Source organism: Dipodomys merriami, unplaced genomic scaffold, assembly GCF_024711535.1.
Source record: "Dipodomys merriami isolate MVZ:Mamm:240054 unplaced genomic scaffold, mDipMer1.0.p SCAF_91, whole genome shotgun sequence".
Classification (NCBI taxonomy): Eukaryota; Metazoa; Chordata; class Mammalia; order Rodentia; family Heteromyidae; genus Dipodomys; species Dipodomys merriami.
Window position 1 is genome coordinate 676,679 of NW_027206524.1, and position 15,846 is coordinate 692,524.

At 50.8% G+C, this 15,846-nt stretch overlaps 1 protein-coding gene across 5 annotated transcripts in view; it reads right to left on the reverse strand.

Moving 5' to 3' along the window:
- Positions 1-15,846, reverse strand: part of LOC138821388 (homeobox protein PKNOX2) — a 257,917-nt gene that overhangs the window by 75,915 nt on the left and 166,156 nt on the right. For 4 of the 5 annotated variants that reach the window (XM_070013588.1, XM_070013583.1, XM_070013585.1 and 1 more), the window contains one exon: positions 2,499-2,607. The exons of the other annotated variant lie outside the window; for it this stretch is intronic. In XM_070013588.1, the coding sequence (XP_069869689.1) occupies positions 2,499-2,585 (87 nt within the window). In that variant the 5' untranslated portion in view covers positions 2,586-2,607. The remainder of the gene's footprint in view (positions 1-2,498; positions 2,608-15,846) is intronic. 5 annotated transcript variants of the gene reach the window in all.

The window sequence follows — 15,846 nt, forward strand, 5'->3', positions numbered from 1 at the left end:
TTTCTTGCCTGTAGAGGAAACTGGATTTCTGAGGAGATGGTCGACAGATATGGTACATAGAAGGCAGAAGGCAGGAGATTAGCTTTGACGGAATCCAGAGACAGAAGGTCTGGATTCCTGGGAGCCCCATGGAGGACACGAGTCCCTGTGTGTCTGACCCATGTCCCTATTAGGCCCTAATGTCCTGAAGACGCAGTGTCTGAGAATAGCCAGTGCTTCGGGTAATAACGTGATGGAAGGAAAAGGAGCAGAACTTTCCCCTGAGGAGCTAGGCTCTGCTTTTGAGAGACAAGAAGACAGAAGACCAGTACAAGGCCAACAGCCAGGCCCACGTGAAAAAAGACTCACCCCTGAAGAACAGGGGAGATTCCCCCTCCCCCCACCACTCATTGGCTCCAAGGCCATTCCTTGGGAGATGATCACCTTTGTCCATGAATTAGAAACCTCTGGATAGAGCCCTCAGCCCCTGCTCCCTTCCAACCAGTCCATCCCTGCCAAACTCTCCTCCCCATCCCTACCCCTTTACTCAGAAAACAGCCTAGTTCAGGGAAGGGTAGTGGCTGGTAATCCTAGCCAATTCCTATGAATTCTGAGGCTTCATGGCAGATACTCCATTGCTGGGTCTCTAGGGTTACCAACAGAAATGCAGCCTTCCCAGGGCAAATTGCCTGTCTACTGTAAATGTGAATAACTTCCACAGAGCACAGCCCCGGGACAGTCCGTGCATTTGACTGCTGCTTGGAGGCCCCACCCCCGCCCACCAGGGGTTGGAGTCGCTCAGTGGCGGCATCTAAGGGGTTCTGTGCCTTAGATTGTAGCCTCACCTCTGTCCCTAGCTTCAGCAGCTGGGGCTTATTCATCCAGCTGTACCCTGAGAATTAAACTCGGTTCCTGGATCTGCATTTTTTGGACAACACAGGTCCTTGCTGCAGCTCCCCTGCTAACCAATCCCCCTGCCAAGCCAAAACTTCTCCCAGCTGCTCAGAAAAGACACCAGGCAGGGAGAGAAGGCAGGAGGGAGGAAGCAGCTGTCTCCAGTTGTACCATCCACACCTCCCTGATCTCTGGCACCTGCTGCATCTCTCCTTAAGCCTGGAGTCTAGGAGGGGGGGCAGGGGTAAGGGCCTTCATACCCTCTACCTGCTAAACACAGGAAAGAGTCCATCTCTGCTCTGCAGGTCTACTCTGGAGTTTGGAAAGCAGCATCCAGAAGGCTAGCTCTTTGATCCCCCCACTGTGGACCAAGTGGCTTCTCCTCTTTGTCCCTTTTTCTTCTTCCCCTGCCCCCAGTTGAGGGCTACCGTGGTATAATGCTGCAAAATCTGAAACTTTTAACAGAGCGAGGGGTATAATGCCAAGCCTAGCCCTGTGGTCACCTGTGGAAAGCTACTGACATGAAGGATGATGTGGTTTGGCTAGGGGAAGAGAGTAATATTGCTCTCTGCATCTTACTGCTGTGTGTGTGTGTGTGCGTGTGTGCGTGTGCATGTGTGTGTGTGTGTGTCTTGAACTTATGGCTTAAACTTTGACCATTAACTTTTCTACTCAGGGCTAATGGCGTACAACCTGAACCATTCCTCCACTTCTGGCTGTTTTGCTGGTTAACTGGAGTCTCAGAGACTTCCCCGCCTGGGCTGTGGCTTTCACAGCTCAATCCTCAGATGTCAGCCTCCTGAGTAGTTAGGGTTACAGGTGTGAGTTGCCCTGGCTTACCACTCCTTGTATGCTGCCTGGATCTGTGGGGAGGGGCCACATTTGAACTGTTGCTGCTAGGGACAGGGCAGGGCGGAGGCCAGTGGCTGGGGAAGAATGGCGGCATGGCACACAGTAGGCCCTACCTACACAAGACCTGTCTGCACCAGCGAACATTCCAGCCAGTACATTTCACATGGCAGATACTCCATAAATAATGATTGAATTGCTAGGTACTTCTGGTCAGACCAGCATAGAGAAAATAGGAGAGCATGAAGGGAAAGGTCAGAGGGGGGAGTCGCCTCGTGTGGAAACTCAGCTGCAGAACTCACAGAGTTGGACGGGGAGAAGGGCTGGGTGTCAAGGACTGCAGGAGCTCTACACATCCAAGCCTGGAAACTTCTAGAAGGAGTATCAGGCACAGGTAAGAGGCTGCCTAGGAGGTGCTGGGCTGCTTGCAGGATTTTGAACTTAGGGATGAGTCCCAGAAGAACTCCAGTGAGCTCAGGGAAAAGAGAATCAGGTCTCAGAGAAAGGAACTTGCTTCTTCTAGTTAGAAGCCTGGCTAAGTCTAGATGAGAACAGATTTTTCCCACTAGGGAAGCAGAGGAGGATTGGACAGGGGCTCAGGTAAGGATGCTCAAAGCACAAAGGTTCCCAGATACTCAAAGGCCGACCTCGAGTGTTTGTACCTCACACCTTGTGCCTGTGTATATTTTGCCCCCGTTGTGACGCAATTTGCATTTCCTAATGACCAAGGCTACCACATCCCCTCCCCCACCCCCATTCTTCCCTGGCACACTCACCTGGGGGCTGTCCTGGTAGGGTGGGGGAGGGACATTCTGCGTGGCCATCATTGTCAGAGCTGGGGCTGGGGAGGCATGTTGCATCATGGGATTGATTCACATCGAGGATCTGTGGGTAGGAGAAAAGGGGGCCGCACTGTTAACACCACTGAGCGCAGGCTGTCCCGGGGACCAACCAGCTCCACATTTTGCTGGACTACTTGGATTGACAGGAGAAGCTGGGGCTAGAGCCCCTTTAGGGGAACAAATGAGAACCAAGGGATAGGTCTTGGTTGGCTCTATGTTGGCTGTGCTACTTTGACTTGAAAGAAACAATATTCAAATCATATGTAAAACAACCTGTCCCCCTGCGGTGATGCTCTGTTCAGCATCAGCTCTGGCCTGCTCTGCGGGGGGGGGGGGGGGGGGGGGGGAAGTGGAGGGCAGAGGGTGGCTTGTGGTAGCCTGGCAGGATTGGGGACTATTTGGATACCTGTCCTTCCCGGCTCATCCTGGAGGGTCCTGAGCCTCATCCCATCCCATCTCTGCCATTTCACAGGCAATCTGGACCAACTACCGGCCTTCACAAGGACAGGAAGCCTTCAGGCTCCCCACTTCACTGCTCCAAGGTCTCCCAAGATCAGTCTCACCCTCCCCAGTGTGCTCACCACACCCCCTAGTGGTGGCAAGGGATTGTGGGATGGTGGACCCTGCTTACACTGTGGCCCAAGGAGAACTTCCCGGAGAAGCAGGAAACATCTGTCTCTCTCTCTCTCTCTCCCTCCCTCCCTCCCTCCCTCCCTCCCTCCCTCCCTCCCTCCCTCCCTCCCTCCCTCCCTCCCTCCCTCCCTCTCTCCTCCTCCCCCCCTCATCTTTTAGGTGCATTCTGTGAGCCCAGGATTTCTTTCAGTCTTGGTTCAGGGAACAGTCACAGGTATATGGCTTCTTGCTGGGTCAAGTGTTACATTGCCTCTTAACTAGAAGGCCTCTGTGTGTGTGTGTGTGTGTGTGTGTGTGTGTGTGTGTGTGTGTGTGTGTGTGTGTGTGTGTGTGTGTGTATGAGAGAGAGACAGAGAGACAGAGATAGAGAGAGAGAAAGAGAAAGCGAGAGAGATTTCCAGGTCACCCCCATCTCATCACCAGTAAGTGAGCTGTCTGTCCCCACAGGGCCTCAAAATGTCCCCTTGCACTAGACTGTGGTGCAGTAAGTGGAGATAGCCTGGCAATGCAACCCAAAGAGCAGAATGCTCACAGAGCTGCTGAGCTACAGCAGGTGTCCTGAAATATTCAGAGCCACAAGCCACAGGCTAGTTGCTGATACAGGGTTGTGCCATGGAGAGCAGGGGGGATAGATACCTAAGAATGCCTGGGGTGCAGAACTGGCTGGTGTCCTGAGTAGAGGGCGCCAGTGAGCCAGGGCTCAGACTCCTCCCCCTGCCCCCCCCCACCCCAGCAGGACCCTCAGGGACCACCCTCCTCCAGTATGAGGCCCATTCTGCCTGACCCTCCCTAAGGTCTTCTAAAATTTCCACAAACCTGAATTCGATGGGAATTTGAGGGTATCTTAGAACTACCATTAAATAAAGGGGTAGATTTCCAGGGCAGGGTGTGTGTGTGTGCGTGTGTGCGTGTGTGTGTGTGTGTGTGTGTGTGTGTGTGTGTGTGTGTGTGTTGTTCTTTTAGTTCGTTTTTCCACAAGAAGGGGAAGGAGAGCTCTCCCCTGGCCTGACCTGAGTCTCTAAAGCACCAGGCATGCTTTGACCTCAAGTGCACAGGCAAAGCAGTGGAGGTTCATGTTTCATTTAATAGATGTTTATCACGGATCATGTCTGTGCAGGGAACTGTGCTAGGGGGTGAGGCCAGGTGGATGAATGAGGCCAGGTCTCCTCTCCAGGGAGTGTGCTTGGTAGATGGAGGCGATAATCTGGCAGGAAAATAAAGAAGGTAAGGTGAGGATAGAGCAAGGAGAGATGGCATTTCCTGGGCAGGGCATTTTTGACGGATCCACTGCCTATGTCTCTACCACCCTGGCCTGAGCTTCAGCTGAGCCATCAGGACATCTTTGTGACAGAAGCGCATGGCATCCTGTCTGTCTCAACACCTAGATTTTCCTTTGCACAAGGACTCAGCAGGGAGTCATGAAGGATTCTATCTCCTAGGGCAGGGTAATTATCAAGACTGGTCATCATGGCTGGGCCTTTGTGCATATGGGGCAGGGAGGAGGGGACTATAAGCCAAAGGACAAGAGCGGAGAGGGGTTCAGAGGAAAAAGAGTACCGGATATTTCTCTTCCTCATCCTCCTCCAACAGAACACAGGACCTTTCAAATGTTAGGCACACGCCCTGCTAGATGCAGATTTCTTGAGACAGTAGAAAGGACTTCCAGAGTTAAGATTTCCAGGCATTAATGTGGACGTTTGAAATAAGGAAATAGGGGTATTTTGAAAATGCTGGGTACCCTAGCAGATAGGGCAACTTTGGATGAGGCCTCAGGGTCGGGATGGTGTGGCAGGGTCTCTTTCTGGAGGCTCTGTGTTGGGTGAAGGGTGTGGGGAGGGGGGGGGTTCACGTGGGGAAACAGGCTGCAGGGATACAGTACCAGAATCCTCCAGAAGAGGGAGCATGGGGGCAGAGTGAGTGGGAGCGGCAGCATGCAGCAAGGTTTTCCTCCCTTGTTGGGGTGACCGGTTCCTTTTAACACAGGGTTTTGAATGTTTGGGTAACTTAGTGCCATAATGGGAAATTCATAGCGAGGGCAAAGCCAAGGAAATGCAAAGAGGAGGACTTAAGCTAAACAACGGTGTCTTTAATCCTCATTCTTTTGTTCACGGGCCAATTAAGGGGAGGCAGGGTCAGTTTAGAAGCACTGTCCCCAGGCATATTTAGAGCTGCCTGTCTGGGGACAAGGAGGGACAGTAAAGAGACCATCATCCACGTGGCACAGACACTGGTTTAGTCCCGAGCCTGCTGGGTCGTGCAGCAGAACCCCAACAGCCTCAAGCAGAGGAGGAAGACAGTTTTTCTGAGGACCCAGATGGCTCTTGCCCCTCCCCCATTCTGGGGTCAGCGCCAGCCACTGCCCTACTGCCCTCTAGGGGGCCTCTCCAGAACAAGAACAGCAGGGGCTTCAGTGTCTTTCTCTGTTCACACAGATAAAGGTAAAGAACCTTCTGGAAACGTGACTCTTGGGAGCTCAGTGGACATAGGACCCCGTGTCTACCCTGGGAATCCCCTTGTATCCCCATACTCTCCACCCTCCACCCATGTATGCCCCACCCCCACCCCGGTCTATTCAGTCCTCCTAAGGGATCACATGCCCCCATCTTGGAGAGAACTTTAGAGATCTGACTCATCCGGTCAGGGACTTGGCTGAGACTCTGGGGCTTGGGTGTGGGGGGACATCCTTGAGCAATAGTTGGGGGCTGGCCATTTGGAGAAATCTGCCCCTTGGGGGCTTTCTGTAGAAGCAGCAGGAGCCCAGGCCAGGGCTCTTGAGTTTTTGTCAGGGGCTCTGGGAGGCTGCTGGCCAGTGCAGGGCTCTCTGCTTCTGTCACCAGACACCAGAGCATTCAAGGGAACACAGCCAAGTCCGAAAATGGAGGGTACCCGAGAAACATGGAGCTGGAGAAACCCCCTTCCCTCCCTGGCAGGCTGACATTGAGAGTTTTCTTTTTCATGCTGTAAAACTTTATTCTAAGACAGGTGAGAGAGAGAGAGAGAGAGAGAGAGAGAGAGAGAGAGAGAGAGAGAGAGAGAGAGAGAGAGAGAGAGAGAGAGAGAGAGAGAGAGAGAGAGAGGAAAGGAAGGAAGGAGGGAGAGAGAGGGAGGGAGGGAGAGACAGACAGAGATCGTTCCCACTCAAATCCACAAAGATATTCAAAATCTGTGTCACTGACATGATCCTATGGTAATGCCATCTTAGCAACCCAGGAGCCAGGTGAGGCTGGTGGGGGGAGGGAAGGGGGCGTGGAGGGACCAGCTTTTAGGAAACAGGACTGTGTTAGCCTAAGGGCTCCTTAGCAACCCCACAGCCAGGCAGCATGAGGCCCTCAGACAGGAGAACAAACCCCAGCAGCGTGTTGACAAACACAGGCTTGGGGGGGGGGGATGCCAAGCTCGTTAGAAGGAGCTCATTAGGACTTGTTGACATGAAACCCATTAGACCAATTAACATTCCATTAACGGTCTGGGGCTCCAAGGGGTTAATGCTGCAGGGCAGTAATTGGGCTGGGGTGCAGGGGTTGGGGGCTCAGGGCCTTAAGGATGAGAAACAAACTATAATTGGGAACTGACTGGCCAGCTGGCCCAACAGCATTTGTTCCTGGCCCCTGACCCTAGCTGGGACTAAATTGTATGTGCTGCTGAGGTGGGGTTGGGGGTGGGGTTGGGGGATGGGAGGGACCCGCTTTCCTTTGCTCCTCACTGCCCCCCAGGCTTGCTCTACACTACAGCCTGGGCCCACAGTTGGCACCAGGACAATGGGGAGGGGCTGTCTCTCCCCTGTGACTCGGATGGTTCTGTTTTCTTCATTAATTGCTCTGTATCCTTCAGCCTTCTGGTAATAGTTTTCTTTCTTAGCCTCTGGGAAGTCAAAGCTCTCCCCCCTTTCTTTCCTCTCTCTCTCCAGCCCCTCTGGTATTCTGTGAGGTTACTACTCTTACAAAATTGTAAAGAAGCTGTAATGGTGCTCGAAGGGTAGAGGGGTTGAGAGGGTGGTCCTGTCCTTCCCTTCCTCTATTCCACCGCCCTCCTGTGGTTCCCCTTAGAGTCCTCTGTCCATCTGTCTGTCTGTCTGTCTGTCTGTCTGTCTGTCTGTCTGAAACACACATTTGGTTTTCATGAGGTTCCTTGCTCTGCTACTGTAGAGGAAATGGACGTCTCATTCCCTGGCTGGGACTCCATTCCTCCACCTGCAGACTCAATCGGACAAGAGGACTCCAGAGTTCATTCTCAAGTCTCAAGGATCAGGAAGGCCTGTTCTAGGCGCCCAAATCTTGATCGTACTCCCAGGAGAATTTACCACTGATCTGTGGCTTGGACAAGTCACACCCCTCTTGGATGGAAGAAGGAAGGCATCTCCTTCCCCCCAAGAAAAATGTTTTCAGTCTTTGCTTCACACCAACCCCCTCCCTACCCCCAACCCCCCACATTAGCCCTTGACACATGGTTATCGAACTGAATGCAAACAGTTGGATTGGAGCTTTATTTCATGACCCGGCCAGCTTGCCTTCCTTCCTCCTTGATTCATTTCTAAATGGGGGTGGGGGAACTCTTGAAGCCAGGGAGCCAGGAAGTCTCCACCACTACCCCCTCCCCAAAGCCCAGACACCCCCAGCTTACTCCTCTACCTCCATCCCTAAACCTTTGGCTCTGAGCAGTTACCCAGGCTGGAGTTCTGACGTCTAGACAGATTTGCAGGAGGCTGAAATAACACCGTGAACTCAGCAGGAGGGGTGAAAAGCTGCATTAGTAACCTGGCTGGCTTTAGCTTCTCCCTCAGGGGCAGCCGCCTCAACCCTGGCACCGTCCTCTCTTTCCCTTCAGTGGTTTATGCCTTGTCCTGACCGGCTCTGGTCCAGCTCCCTTCCCAGAAGTGGCCTGTAGGTGGCGTCACAGGGCCCTTCTTTAATTGCATTATATAATGTAACCTGTTTACTAAATCATGTAATCAGTCAGTCGCCTTAGGATTTACAGCTTCAGATGTGTATGGAGAATTGGACTTTGAGTCAAATTTAAAAACAAATAAAAATGAGAGGCAGCTGTTGCTGATAGTGTGATATTCATCTTTTGGAAACAAATTCACCCCAGTGCTATAAATTATGCCTGGAAAAAAAGTGTTGTTGGTGGGAAGGAGTTGGCTGGATCTCCTCTGCTGGCAACTCAGAGCGATGAATCTTGAAATAACGGTGTCAACCTGTCACTGATTTCATGTGACTCTGTGGATTTATCTAAAGAAACACAGGCGTGCGCGCACACGCACACACACACACACACACACACACACACACACACACACACACACACACACACACACACGCCCCAGGTCGCTGCAAAACCCAGGAAGAGCTAGAAATCACAAGCCCAAAGCTGAGCGTCTTCTGGAACTCCAAGGTCTCCAAGCCTGGGGATCCAGATTAGCACAGAGGACTGGGTGGGAGGGGGAGGGGAGCATGGACAAGGATAAGGCCAGTTTGGGGGGTGGGGTGATGGAGTAGAGAGAGGATCTCCCAGATGGGCTGGGAAGCTTTAAAATATGAGCAGGGACCTAACCTCCCATGTAACCTTTCTGATTAATATCAAGGGCCACTGAGGTGGGGATTAAGGAATGGTGAGAAGAGAGTCAGGCGCCCCAGAAAATGCTGCACCTCAAACTCATCAAACATTATTCCAGTACTGTGGGGGCCAGGAGACAGATCAAGGATCTGAGGTCTGAAGTAACAAGAGTGCCAGGGGTTCTCTGTCTCTGTCTCTTTCTGTCTCTGTCTGTCTGTCTCTTTCTGTCTCTCTCTCTCTGCTTGATTCAGGGTGCTGGAGGCCAATGGGGCCAGGTAGTCAGATCAGACTTTGGCTGAGGCTTGGAAGCCAAGACATAGAGCTATGTCTCCATCACTGAAAGACTGGTAGTAGAGATCAGGATTCACATTCGGGTTTGCTCACTGTATCCCAAGGCTGGCCAGCTCCAGGAGTTCAGACATGAACCTCTGCTCAGGGCTTCCACATGACTTGGGTCCCAGGACACACTGCTCCTAGCCCAGAGCTTGTTTCAGTAAGAGTGTCATAGCCAGGAGGCCCACTTCCCAGGTTCTGCCCCCTCCCCCCCCCCCCCCCCCCCGCTCCTGGGGGAATAATTCTTTATCAGACTCAGCAAGTAGCAAAGATGCCACAGGGCCCTTTGGCCACCCATTCTCTCACAGTACCGATGGTCATTTGCTGCCTTTCTGTGGTGCCAAGTTATGTCCTGGTATCATGATGCTGGTCTCTAGGGAACAGAGTAGGGGCAGAACAAATGCCAGCAGGAGCTCTGGCTAAGAGTCATTGAGATGGCTCCCTCCATCTCTCCTCCCCAGCCCTTAAGTGCCTGGTGGGGTGAATGCCCAGCTCCCCAACTTAAGCAGTGGCCTGTGTCTTACTTCCAAGGGCCTCTACCTCCTCTGCTTGCTCTATGCCTAAGGCCTTTCACTGCTTGCTATTTATCTGGAATAACAAGTCCCTGTGTGGCTTGGCCCACAGGGCATTTATGCACCCTAGATGTCATTTGTGGCCCAGCTTGGATCTGAGCACCAGTTCTAGAAACCAGTTTCAGCTGGTGTATGGGGGGGGGTCGTCACCCACCTCCTTGTGTCCCAGTCCAGTGGGGAGGTGTTCAGTGATCACATGGGTGTAGGAGTCCACTAAATGGTATTTGGATTTGCTACCCCCCCCCCGCAGCCCTGGCTTTGGGCCCTGGGGGCTACTGGTGATCACAGACCCCCATCAGGGTCCTCAGCCTCTACCCCCACCCACACTCCCCTGTGGTCAGAATTCACCTTCTTTGAACTTCATCTTGCCCAGGTTTCCTGGAGAAGAGGCCTGCCATCTTGCCCTGCTGCTCACTGGCACTTGGTTCTGGCTTAAGGATGGGGGTGGTGGGTAGAGGTGGGGGTGGTCCTAGTTCTTTGGGGCCCAGAGTTCGTGGGCTACCACCTTTCCATCTGCCACTCCTCCAATTCATCAATTCTTCCATTTGGTTTAAAAACACAGGCCTGAGTCTTTTTGTTTGTTTTAGTTCAGCATTGGGACTTGAAGAACTCAGGGCCTGGCTTCTGTCTCTGAGCTTTTTCTTTTCTTTTCTCAAGGCGAATGCTCTACCAGTTGAGTCATACTTCCACTCCAGCTTTTTTAGTTTGGTGGCTAATTGGAGATCCGAGTATTACAGACTCCCTTTCCTGGGCTGACTTTGAACTGGGATCCTCCTTAGTTCTCAACCACCTGAGTAGCTAGGATTTACGGGCATGAGCCCTTGTGCTCAGCTTCAGGCCTGAGTCTTGAGCCTTCCTCCCCTAGCTGCTTTTGTTTTTTGTTTTTGTGTTTTGGTCGGTAGTGAGGCTTGAACTCTGGGCCTGGGCACTGTCCCTGAACTCTTCAGTGCAAGGCTAGCGCTCTACCACTTGAGCCACAGTGCCACTTTTGGTTTTCTGAGTGGTTTATTGGAGATAAGAGTCTCATGAACTTTCCTGCTAGGGCTGACTTTGAACTACGAACCTCAGATCTCAGTCTCCTGAGTAGCTAGGATTACAGGCGTGAACCGCCAGTGCTCGGCTCTAGTTGCTCTTGTTTTAACACACGGGGTCCAGAGACTGGTGGAGACCTTCCTTGCCTCCCTCCCTGCTTAGCTGTCATACCTTCCCTGGCTTCAAAAAGCTGCTGATATATTTTACAAACTGAAACAGCAATTTAATTCCCCCTGATAGCGGCAATTGTCCATTAGATCTTCCTACAGAGGAGCTTAACAATAATTCCTTTCATCCAACCGCTTGCTTCTTCTTGATCTGAGAATCAATCCCATAAATAGCAGGCAAGAGTTTTCACATTACTCTCCCCCTCCAGCTTTTAGCATTTTGATGAAGATTCTCATCTCTTCTTTAAGCACTTTACAACTTGGCAATTTTTCCCCCTTTGGTTCCTTTAAACAAAATAAAACAAAAAGAAAAGCAGGGTGGGGGAAAAAAAAAAGCAGATTGGCTATAAGGGGAAACAGTGCTCACTTTCTCCTGGAAGGAAGGATGGATTTTCATTTTCTCCCACAGGGAGGCAGGGAATGGAGGCAAGGCCTCTGATGGTTCCAGGTGACTCCGCCCCCAGAAAGGTATCTTTGGAATTTTTTTCAATCATAGCATTTGAACTCAGGGCCTTGAGCATGCTAGGTCACTCTTGAGCCACTCTGCCAGCCCTTTCTGTGTACCATTGGTTGAGATGGAGTTGCAGAAACTTTTTGCCCAAGCTATCCTGGAACCACAATTCATTCATCTCTGCCTCCCAAGTAGAGACTTGAACTGCTTCCCTTGAATATCTTCTAGCATCTTAATCTCCATGCTCACTCATAGTTGGGTCCTGCTTTTGTCAGTAATGTCCAACTCACTGTATTGTTTTTGCCTCCAAGAGACTTTTCCCCCTGGTTGTACCCCAGAAATGGAGGTTAGGGTCTCCAGCTGCTCCCCTGGCTGCTGGGGGTGGGGAGAGACTTCCTTTGATTTATTCTGTTTCTTTACCATCACTCACATCACCATCGATTCTACCCTCTCCTTCTCCTCTCCAACCCCCCTTCTATCTATTCAAAACAACCTGAGTGGGAGAGACAGAGGGAGGCACAGAGAAACAAGAGAAGCGTGAGACGCCTTTGATTCAATTATTTTTCTTTTCTTTTGAACCTCCGGGCAACTCCAGTGATCAAGGACAGAGGAGAGTCTTCCTGTCCCTCCTCTTTGGGTGGCAAGAAGGGTGGATTGCCAGGGCACCCAGGAGCCCCACCAATCCCCTGAGATACCACCGCGTGCTCTCCTGTCTGCATACACACGGAGAGAAACAAGTCTAAAGATGAACCCAGGGACCGGAGTCCCCCTCGACAAACCTGATTCCCAGGTTTATGATTATTATTTGTGGAGAGCTGACAGCGGCCGCTGCTCAGGAACGGAGCTGAGAAAACAACATGAGCCGAGGCCCTGGAGGCTCGCAACTCATCAGAGACAGACAAACAGCAGACACTGGGGATCCAGGCTGAAAATCACCTCTCTGCAGCCCTGTCTGCCTCCTCTCCCTTCAGGGATCTTTCTTCTTTCAGGCAGGCATGGGGATGGGCATTCCCAAGAGCTGGGAAGAGGCAGGGGCTTAATAGAACAGTGTGGGGGCTACGTGGAGCTGCCATGAATGCTCGCAGAATTTTCTGGCACCAGAGGCTTCTAAGAGGGTCAACCAGACTCTTGTGCTCTCTGAGAAGGATTGGACCATCTCCTGTGGTGCCTAACTCCCAGTTCCAAGTTTTAGAACTTGTCTCTAGGAGAAAATGAGATGATTTTTGGACTGGGCTTAGGTTATCACTCAAAGTCTATTTGTGGCCAGGCACTGGTGGCTCACACCTATCATTCTAGCTACTTAGGAAGCTGAGGTCTGAGGATCTGGTTCAAAGCCAGTCTGGGCAGGGAATTTATCTCCAACTAACCATCAAAAAGCCAGAAGTAGAACTGTCACTCAAGTGGTAGAGCATCAGCCTTGAGCAGAAAAGCTAAGGGACTGAAGATCAAGTCTGAAGTTCAGGTCTGAAGTTCAAGTCCCAATATCAGCACGCATGCGTGCATGCATGTGCGCGTGCACGCACGCACGCGCGCGCGCGCACACACACACAGAGTTTGTGTCCAGCCAATGGGTACCTTTCCCTGGGGCATTTGTGGTGAGCTCAGTGCAGCTTATAAGAGGAAAGGGCTAGACATCAGGATCAAGGCCATGGCAACTCTATTTATTAGCTGCAGAGGGAAGGCTAACCAGGCTTGATCCTTACTCAGGTATGTTGGTCTGTTTCCTCATCTGCCAAGAAAATCAGCCCCTGAGGGAAGGGCAGATGACAACTACGATGTGAGAGGAAGGACATGGGCAGTGAGCCCATCCTGGAACCGGCCATGGGAAGACACACCTCTGTCACTTGACCTAAAACGTGCCCTGAACACTTCTGGCTGTCTCTTGTCTGTTGTTTAGATGTTCCATATTGTAGAACTATGTCTTTTCCCTGTGTGAAATCGAGAATGACTCCAAACCTTACTCATCTACCAAGCTTCTTTTCACTTTCCATCCCAAGATTGTGCTGCCATTCAGAGTTTTGCCCAGATGGGGGTGCTGCTCAGGGATTGGTCATTGTGCACATTTCTATGCTAAGGAAAATGTCTTTCTCATCCACACATCCCATCTGGCCCATAGCTCTCTACTCCCCAGCAGACAAGCTCATGGCATTTTCCTTCTAAGAGGAAAAAAAAATGCTATCGGACTTCCAGGGTTTCTTTCCTGATAGAGCCTGAAAACATACCTGCACAGTTACAATTCAATTTCTTTGGTTCACTGTTGAAATGCAAAACAAATAAGTCCAGGAAGGATAACTCTATAAATCCCAGCTGCTACTTAGATCTCAGTAAGAACAGTTTGTTAGTCTCCTTCCCCGGAGTAGATTTTGATTAGGAGTGAAGCAATAATATAGAATGAATAAAAATTGACATTATACAAATAACTTTTCTTATTCTTCTCAATGTCCCTATGGAATCTGCATTGTGATCGCTCCTATTCCTGGATGAGAAAAACTGAGGCCTAGTGAGAGTTTCCAGATTATACACAGTCTGATCACACAGTCTGAATGTCTAGGAATGAGAGTGGGAAACACCAGAGGAGGCATGAGACCCCTAGAAACTAGAGAAGTACAGAGAACACATGATTAATTATAAAAACAAGTTGGAAAGTTTGGACTTGAGTCCCCTAACATGGACTGTCTTTGGACGGTTGCATGTCCCAAATTCTTAAGAACTATTTTGTGGAAACCATAATTGCATTCCACATGTGCCCACAGTGGGGCTTGCTTCATTACTACAGGTCCTTTCTGTTGGTTCAGCCATATTCTGGAGTAGCCATGTTGCCTATTTATGCAATTATTTTATTACATTTTTCTCTTGTCACTTATAGAATGAGGGAGTAGGAGATCGAAAAATTAAAATACTGATCTCAATGATAAGTAGGGGGACTTGGAGGCCTAAGAACCAGACAAAGATAGAAAAAACAGAGTGTGTTAAATGTGGCAAATCTTAAGCCTCTGTCACAGAATCGGCGGACTGTATGCTCAGCTGAGAAGGGAAAGACTAACATTAGAGAGTAAGCATGTGCTGGGTGCTGGTGGCTCACGCCTGTAATCCTAGCTATTCAGGAGGCTGAGATCTAAGGATCATGGTTTGAAATCAGCCTGGACAGCTAAATCTGTGAGACTCTTATCTCCACCTAACCACCAGAAAATCAGAAGTGGAACTGTGGTTCAAACTGTGGTTCAAAGTGGTAGCACAGAAGCTCAGGGATAGCACCCAGGCCCTGAGGTCAAGACCCATGACTGACAGAGAAAGAAAGAGAGAGAGACAGAGACAGAGACAGAGACAAGAGACAGAAAGGAAGGAAGGAAGGAAGGAAGGAAGGAAGGAAGGAAGGAAGGAAGGAAAGAAAAGAGTAAGTATCACCTAATATATATGATCAAAGTTTCATCTCCCAAAGTGGTGTATAATTGGCAACTGGATCTTGCATTCTAGCTCTCTGGGAAGAACTTTGGGACTGAATGGGACACGTATGAAACCAAGGATGCTCATCCTTGACCTTGACCTCGACCTCCACTGCTCAAAGCCAGGGCTGACTCATACTGACCAGCTTCTATCAGCATCTCCTCCTTCTCCTTAGCCTGGACTGAGGAGCCTGCAGGTCTCAGGTGACATGGGCGAGGGGGATTGTACAGCCAGCCTGCTCTCTATGACGCGCTCCACTTGGCTTTCTTTCCTCACTCCACCCATGGCTGCCTAGAGACCACCCACAGCTGCAAAGAAGTCCTTGTCCTAGAATGAAATCCGTCCATGACTCACAGGCAAAGAGGCACCTGGCACTCCCTTTGGAAAGTCCGGTTGAGAAATACTAGTCCCAACCCCCCCCCCCCTGCACCCTTCCCCCCAAATCAGGGCACTCTTCCTTTTTGCAGAAGCCTTTTGCTGATCACTTTTTTTGTTTTGTTTTGTTTTTGGTGCTGTTACTGGGGCTTGAACTCAGGGCCTAGGCACTTCCCTTAGTTTTTTCCACTCAGGGCTGGCACTCTACCATTTGAGCCATGGTTCCCCTTCTGGTAGTTAACTGGAGATAAGAGTCTCATGGACTTCCTTGCCTGGGACTGGCTTTGAAGCATGATTCTCAGATCTCAGCTTCCTGAGCAATTAGGATTACAGGTGTGAGCCACACTGGTGCCTAGCTTCTAGCCACCTTTATTTTTTTTGACACTTCCTCATCTTCTCCCAGCTAAGACAGACTGAGGGCAGCAGGCCACAACCAAGGAAGCCATCTTTACAGGTCATCAATGGTGTTATTACGTCCAGCCTCCAAAGCAGGCAGTCATTAGGCAGAAGGGCAAGGCACAAGAGCTGTGTTCTACCTCCCACTGGCTCTTGGCTGCTTCTGACCAGCCCTCACTCAACCACCATGGGAAGAGAATCTGCGTGCGTGCGTGCGTGCGTGCGTGCGTGTGTGTGTGTGTGTGTGTGTGTGTGAGAGAGAGAGAGAGAGAGAGAGAGAGAGAGAGAGAGAGAGAGAGAGAGAGAGAGAGAGAGAGAGAGAGAGA